This window comes from Eucyclogobius newberryi, unplaced genomic scaffold, assembly GCF_026437365.1.
Source record: "Eucyclogobius newberryi isolate DKJ021-1_F unplaced genomic scaffold, fEucNew1.0.hap1 SCAF_14, whole genome shotgun sequence".
Lineage (NCBI taxonomy): Eukaryota > Metazoa > Chordata > Actinopteri > Gobiiformes > Gobiidae > Eucyclogobius > Eucyclogobius newberryi.
In genome coordinates this window covers 700001-710000 of record NW_027315768.1, presented here as the reverse complement: position 1 = coordinate 710000, position 10000 = coordinate 700001, and the positions used below count along the sequence as shown (strand labels likewise).

Here is a 10000-nt window from a genome sequence, read left to right as displayed (position 1 = left end):
ACACATGACCAGTAACACACTCATGACCAGTAACACATTCATGACCAGTAACACACTCATGACCAGTAACACTCATGACTAGTAACACACTCATGACCAGTAATACACTCATGACCAGTAACACTCATGACTAGTAACACACTCATGACCAGTAATACACTCATGACCAGTAACACTCATGACGAGTAACACACATGGCCAGTAACACACATGGCTAGTAACACACTCATGACCAGTAACACACATGACCAGTAACACACATGGCCAGTAACACACTCATGACCAGTAACACACATGACCAGTAACACACTCATGACCAGTAACACACTCATGACCAGTAACACACATGACCAGTAACACACTCATGACCAGTAACACTCACGACCAGTAACACACTCATGACCAGTAACACACTCATGACCAGTAACAGTCACGACCAGTAACACACTCATGACCAGTAACACACTCATGACCAGTAACACTCATGACCAGTAACACACTCATGACCAGTAACACATTCATGACCAGTAACACACTCACGACCAGTAACACACTCATGACCAGTAACACACTCATGACCAGTAACACACTCATGACCAGTAACACACTCATGACCAGTAACACACTCATGACCAGTAACACACACGACCAGTAACACACTCATGACCAGTAACACACTCATGACCAGTAAAACACTCATGACCAGTAACACACATGACCAGTAACACTCATGACCAGTAAAACACTCATGACCAGTAACACACATGACCAGTAACACACTCATGACCAGTAACACACTCATGACCAGTAACACACATGACCAGTAACACACTCATGACCAGTAACACACTCATGACCAGTAACACACATGACCAGTAACACACCCATGACCAGTAACACACTCATGACCAGTAACACACTCATGACCAGTAACACATTCATGACCAGTAACACACATGACCAGTAACACACTCATGACCAGTAACACACATGACCAGTAACACACTCATGACCAGTAACACTCATGACCAGTAACACTCATGACCAGTAACACCCTCATGACCAGTAACACTCATGACCAGTAACACACTCATGACCAGTAACACACTCATGACCAGTAACACACTCATGACAGTAACACATTCATGACCAGTAACACATTCATGACCAGTAACACTCATGACCAGTAACACACATGACCAGTAACACACTCATGACCAGTAACACTCATGACCAGTAACACACATGACCAGTAACACTCATGACCAGTAACACACTTATGACCAGTAACACACTCATGACCAGTAACACTCATGACCAGTAACACACATGACCAGTAACACACTCATGACCAGTAACACACTTATGACCAGTAACACTCATGACCAGTAACACACATGACCAGTAACACACATGACCAGTAACACACATGACCAGTAACACACTGATGACCAGTAACACTCATGACCAGTAACACTCATGACCAGTAACACATATGACCAGTAAAACACTCATGACCAGTAACACTCATGACCAGTAAAACACTTATTACCAGTAACACACTTATGACCAGTAACACACTCATGACCAGTAACACTCATGACCAGTAACACACTTATGACCAGTAACACACTCATGAGCAGTAACACACTTATGACCAGTAACACACTCATGACCAGTAACACACTCATGGCCAGTAACACATTCATGACCAGTAACACTCATGACCAGTAACACTCATGACCAGTAAAACACTCATGACCAGTAACACACTCATGACCAGTAACACACATGACCAGTAACACACATGACCAGTAACACTCATGACCAGTAACACACTTATGACCAGTAACACACTCATGACCAGTAACACTCATGACCAGTAACACACTCATGACCAGTAACACACTCATGACCAGTAACACACTTATGACCAGTAACACACTCATGACCAGTAACACTTATGACCAGTAACACACTCATGACCAGTAACACACTCATGACCAGTAACACACTCATGACCAGTAACACACTCATGACCAGTAACACACTTATGACCAGTAACACACTCATGACCAGTAACACTCATGACCAGTAACACACTCATGGCCAGTAACACATTCATGACCAGTAACACTCATGACCAGTAACACTCATGACCAGTAACACACTCATGACCAGTAACACACTCATGACCAGTAACACACATGACCAGTAAAACACTCATGACCAGTAACACACTCATGACCAGTAACACATTCATGACCAGTAACACTCATGACCACTAACACACATGACCAGTAACACACATGACCAGTAACACACATGACCAGTAACACACTTATGACCAGTAACACACTCATGACCAGTAACACACTCATGACCATTAACACACTCATGACCAGTAACACACTCATGACCAGTAACACTCATGACCAGTAACACACATGACCAGTAACACACTCATGACCAGTAACACACTTATGACCAGTAACACTCATTACCAGTAACACACATGACCAGTAACACACTCATGACCAGTAACACTCATGACCACTAACACACATGACCAGTAACACACATGACCAGTAACACACATGACCAGTAACACACATGACCAGTAACACACATGACCAGTAACACACTCATGACCAGTAACACTCATGACCAGTAACACTCACGACCAGTAACACACATGACCAGTAACAGACTCATGACCAGTAACACACTCATGACCAGTAACACATTCATGACCAGTAACACACATGACCAGTAACACACTCATGACCAGTAACACTCATGACCAGTAACACACTCATGACCAGTAACACACTCATGACCAGTAACACACTCATGACCAGTAACACACATGACCAGTAACACTCATGACCAGTAACACACTCATGACCAGTAACACACATGACCAGTAACACACTCATGACCAGTAACACTCATGACCAGTAAAACACTCATGACCAGTAACACACTCATGACCAGTAACACTCATGACCAGTAACACACTCATGACCAGTAACACACTCATGACCAGTAACACACTCATGACCAGTAATACACTCATGACCAGTAACACTCATGACGAGTAACACACATGGCCAGTAACACACTCATGACCAGTAACACACATGACCAGTAACACACTTATGACCAGTAACACACTTATGACCAGTAACACACATGGCCAGTAACACACTCATGACCAGTAACACACATGACCAGTAACACACTCATGACCAGTAACACACTCATGACCAGTAACACACATGACCAGTAACACACTCATGACCAGTAACACTCACGACCAGTAACACACTCATGACCAGTAACACACTCATGACCAGTAACAGTCACGACCAGTAACACACTCATGACCAGTAACACACTCATGACCAGTAACACATTCATGACCAGTAACACACTCACGACCAGTAACACACTCATGACCAGTAACACACTCATGACCAGTAACACTCATGACCAGTAACACACTCATGACCAGTAACACACTCACGACCAGTAACACACTCATGACCAGTAACACACTCATGACCAGTAACACACATGACCAGTAACACACTCATGACCAGTAACACTCATGACCAGTAACACTCATGACCAGTAAAACACTCATGACCAGTAACACACATGACCAGTAACACACTCATGACCAGTAACACACTCATGACCAGTAACACACATGACCAGTAACACACTCATGACCAGTAACACTCATGACCACTAACACACATGACCAGTAACACACATGACCAGTAACACACATGACCAGTAACACACATGACCAGTAACACACTCATGACCAGTAACACACTCATGACCAGTAACACACTCATGACCAGTAACACACTCATGACGAGTAACACACTCATGACCAGTAACACACATGACCAGTAACACACTCATGACCAGTAACACTCATGACCAGTAACACTCATGACCAGTAAAACACTCATGACCAGTAACACACATGACCAGTAACACACTCATGACCAGTAACACACTCATGACCAGTAACACACATGACCAGTAACACACTCATGACCAGTAACACACTCATGACCAGTAACACACTCATGACCAGTAACACACTCATGACGAGTAACACACATGACCAGTAACACTCATGACCAGTAACACACTCATGACCAGTAACACACATGACCAGTAACACTCATGACCAGTAAAACACTCATGACCAGTAACACACATGACCAGTAACACACTCATGACCAGTAACACACTCATGACCAGTAACACACATGACCAGTAACACACTCATGACCAGTAACACTCATGACCACTAACACACATGACCAGTAACACACATGACCAGTAACACACATGACCAGTAACACACATGACCAGTAACACACTCATGACCAGTAACACACTCATGACGAGTAACACACATGACCAGTAACACTCATGACCAGTAACACACTCATGACCAGTAACACACTCATGACCAGTAACACACTCATGACCAGTAACACACATGACCAGTAACACACTCATGACCAGTAACACTCACGACCAGTAACACACTCATGACCAGTAACACACTCATGACCAGTAACACTCATGACCAGTAACACACTCACGACCAGTAACACATTCATGACCACTAACACACATGACCAGTAACACACTCATGACCAGTAACACTCATGACCACTAACACACATGACCAGTAACACACATGACCAGTAACACACATGACCAGTAACACACATGACCAGTAACACACTCATGACCAGTAACACACTCATGACCAGTAACACACTCATGACCAGTAACACACTCATGACCAGTAACACACATGACCAGTAACACTCATGACCAGTAACACACTCATGACCAGTAACACACTCATGACCAGTAACACACATGACCAGTAACACACTCATGACCAGTAACACTCATGACCAGTAAAACACTCATGACCAGTAACACACTCATGACCAGTAACACACTCATGACCAGTAACACTCATGACCAGTAAAACACTCATGACCAGTAACACACTCATGACCAGTAACAGTCACGACCAGTAACACTCATGACCAGTAACACACTCATGACCAGTAACACTCATGACGAGTAACACACATGGCCAGTAACACACTCATGACCAGTAACACACATGACCAGTAACACACATGGCCAGTAACACACTCATGACCAGTAACACACATGACCAGTAACACACTCATGACCAGTAACACACTCATGACCAGTAACACACATGACCAGTAACACACTCATGACCAGTAACACTCACGACCAGTAACACACTCATGACCAGTAACACACTCATGACCAGTAACAGTCACGACCAGTAACACACTCATGACCAGTAACACACTCATGACCAGTAACACTCATGACCAGTAACACACTCATGACCAGTAACACATTCATGACCAGTAACACACTCATGAGCAGTAACACTCATGACCAGTAACACACTCATGACCAGTAACACACTCATGACCAGTAACACACTCATGACCAGTAACACACATGACCAGTAACACACTCATGACCAGTAACACTCATGACCAGTAACACACATGACCAGTAACACACTCATGACCAGTAACACACTCATGACCAGTAACACACATGACCAGTAAAACACTCATGACCAGTAACACACATGACCAGTAACACACTCATGACCAGTAACACACTCATGACCAGTAACACACATGACCAGTAACACACTCATGACCAGTAACACACTCATGACCAGTAACACTCATGACCAGTAACACACATGACCAGTAACACACTCATGACCAGTAACACTCATGACCAGTAACACACATGACCAGTAACACACATGACCAGTAACACACATGACCAGTAACACACATGACCAGTAACACACATGACCAGTAACACACTCATGACCAGTAACACTCATGACCAGTAACACTCATGACCAGTAACACACATGACCAGTAACACTCATGACCAGTAACACACTCATGACCAGTAACACACTCATGACCAGTAACACACATGACCAGTAACACACTCATGACCAGTAACACTCATGACCAGTAAAACACTCATGACCAGTAACACACTCATGACCAGTAACACTCATGACCAGTAACACACTCATGACCAGTAACACACTCATGACCAGTAACACACATGACCAGTAACACACTCATGACCAGTAACACACTTATGACCAGTAACACTCATTACCAGTAACACACATGACCAGTAACACACTCATGACCAGTAACACACTCATGACCAGTAACACACATGACCAGTAACACACTCATGACCAGTAACACACTTATGACCAGTAACACTCATTACCAGTAACACACATGACCAGTAACACACTCATGACCAGTAACACTCATGACCACTAACACACATGACCAGTAACACACATGACCAGTAACACACATGACCAGTAACACACTCATGACCAGTAACACTCATGACCAGTAACACTCATGACCAGTAACACACATGACCAGTAACACACTCATGACCAGTAACAGACTCATGACCAGTAACACACTCATGACCAGTAACACATTCATGACCAGTAACACACATGACCAGTAACACACTCATGACCAGTAACACTCATGACCAGTAACACACTCATGACCAGTAACACACTCATGACCAGTAACACACTCATGACCAGTAACACTCATGACGAGTAACACACATGGCCAGTAACACACATGGCCAGTAACACACTCATGACCAGTAACACACTCATGACCAGTAACACACATGACCAGTAACACACTCATGACCAGTAACACACTCATGACCAGTAACACACATGACCAGTAACACACTCATGACCAGTAACACACTCATGACCAGTAACACTCATGACCAGTAACACACTCATGACCAGTAACACTCATGACCAGTAACACACTCACGACCAGTAACACATTCATGACCAGTAACACACTCATGACCAGTAACACACTCATGACCAGTAACACACTCATGACCAGTAACACACATGACCAGTAACACTCATGACCAGTAACACACTCATGACCAGTAACACACTCATGACCAGTAACACACATGACCAGTAACACACTCATGACCAGTAACACTCATGACCAGTAAAACACTCATGACCAGTAACACACTCATGACCAGTAACACTCATGACCAGTAACACACTCATGACCAGTAACACACTCATGACCAGTAATACACTCATGACCAGTAACACTCATGACGAGTAACACACTCATGACCAGTAACACACTCATGACCAGTAACACACTCATGACCAGTAACACACATGACCAGTAACACACTCATGACCAGTAACACACTCATGACCAGTAACACACTCATGACCAGTAACACACATGACCAGTAACACACATGACCAGTAACACACTCATGACCAGTAACACACTCATGACCAGTAACACACTCATGACCAGTAACACACATGACCAGTAACACACTCATGACCAGTAACACTCATGACCAGTAACACACTCATGACCAGTAACACTCATGACCAGTAACACACTCATGACCAGTAACACACTCATGACCAGTAACACACTCATGACCAGTAACACACATGACCAGTAACACACATGGCCAGTAACACACTCATGACCAGTAACACACTCATGACCAGTAACACACATGACCAGTAACACACTCATGACCAGTAACACTCATGACCAGTAAAACACTCATGACCAGTAACACACTCATGACCAGTAACACTCATGACCAGTAACACACTCATGACCAGTAATACACTCATGACCAGTAACACTCATGACGAGTAACACACATGGCCAGTAACACACTCATGACCAGTAACACTCATGACCAGTAAAACACTCATGACCAGTAACACACTCATGACCAGTAACACACTCATGACCAGTAACACACATGACCAGTAACACACTCATGACCAGTAACACATTCATGACCAGTAACACACTCATGACCAGTAACACTCATGACCAGTAAAACACATGACCAGTAAAACACATGACCAGTAACACTCATGACCAGTAAAACACATGACCAGTAACACTCATGACCAGTAAAACACATGACCAGTAAAACACATGACCAGTAAAACACATGACCAGTAACACTCATGACCAGTAACACTCATGACCAGTAACACACTCATGACCAGTAACACTCATGACCAGTAACACACTCATGACCAGTAACACACTCATGACCAGTAACACACTCATGACGAGTAACACACATGGCCAGTAACACACTCATGACCAGTAACACACATGGCCAGTAACACACTCATGACCAGTAACACACTCATGACCAGTAAAACACTCATGACCAGTAACACACATGACCAGTAACACACTCATGACCAGTAACACTCATGACCAGTAACACACATGACCAGTAACACACTCATGACCAGTAACACATTCATGACCAGTAAAACACATGACCAGTAACACTCATGACCAGTAACACATTCATAACCAGTAACACTCATGACCAGTAACACTCATGACCAGTAAAACACATGACCAGTAACACATCAGTGTATCACACATAGTACAGGTCACATGGTTGCTGTGTCCAGGTCAGAGGTTTCCATCCTGTACAATGACCGCTCGGTGCTGGAGAACCACCACGTGAGCGCCGCCTACAGGCTGATGGCCGACGAGGACATGAACATCCTGATCAACCTCAACAAGGACGACTGGAGGTGACGTAGTCCAGAACTTTGTCGAATGTCTTCACCCTGTTCTGTCTCTCGTAGAAAACCAGCGCGTTACAGTACTGTGTTTTAAAAGTAAAGGGTACTTTTATATTACTTTGTTATAAAAGTAAATAGTACTCCTACAGTACTTATACCTAGTACATGCATCTGAAAGTGTATTGCTCTTTGGCGTGAGGACAAGAGTCACTAAGAGTGCACATTCTTACAACACGAGTGTTTGCTGTATGTCTCTCTCTCTCTTTACTCTGCGGCTGGGATTGTGCTGAGGAGATGAGTCCAAAACTAACGTCTTACTCATTTGTAAAAGTACTCGATTACATGGTACTACATTACATGGGTTTTTCGAGGCGTTAGAGCTGATGAGGAGCCCCAACAGGACACTCTGTCCCCTGCAGGACACTCTGTCCCCTGCAGGACTCTGTCCCCTGCAGGACACTCTGTCCACTCTGGAGAGCAGCTTCAGTGACTGATCCACCCTCGCTGTGTGAAGGAGACGTTTCACACTCTGTCCTTCTGCTGCTGTCAGACTTTATAACAAACACTGTTAGTCCTGAACACAATACTGACCTAACCTAATACTGATGTGCAATTCTGTCATATGTGCAATTACTGTCGTGACACATGCAATGGTATTTTTGTATTTATTTGTTTATTTATTTATTTTATCTTTATTATTTTCCCCTCCATCCCTTGTTGGGAAATGGGAGTTTTTGTTTATAGGAGATCTTCTACTGAGAGTGTTTTTCAAACCTCTATAAGTTATCTGGTCTTTTCTTCTGGATCTACTGCGTTGCAACAATGAAATTTCCCCATGTGGGACAATAAAGGAATATCTTAACTCTGGTGCTGCGCCCCGGGAGTGAGAGGCAGTTCGACATACGGCAAAGCATTGATATTACAGTTTTTTACGATTGAATAAACACAATTTAGATTGTTTTGTTTTAATTAGCAAAACTCTACACACAATTAGCACAACCACAAACACAATGAGCAAAACACTTTAGCTCCTTTGCAAAATGAAACACTCTTGTAAAAACTCTACACAAAATTATCAAAACCATATTTTATTTATATTTACTATTTTATATGACTTAACTATGTTACACACCAGTTACACACCAGTTACACAGTGAACACTACACACAGAACACTACACACACTTGTATCATGACTGTAGACACACACAGGACAACACACACACTTGTA

At 43.3% G+C, this 10000-nt stretch overlaps 1 protein-coding gene across 2 annotated transcripts in view; it reads left to right on the top strand.

The window, feature by feature from the left end:
• Positions 1-10000, top strand: part of LOC140359293 (dual specificity calcium/calmodulin-dependent 3',5'-cyclic nucleotide phosphodiesterase 1A-like) — a 268008-nt gene that overhangs the window by 90958 nt on the left and 167050 nt on the right. For both annotated transcript variants that reach the window (XM_072444154.1, XM_072444153.1), the window contains exon 9: positions 8654-8779. In XM_072444154.1, the coding sequence (XP_072300255.1) occupies positions 8654-8779 (126 nt within the window). The remainder of the gene's footprint in view (positions 1-8653; positions 8780-10000) is intronic.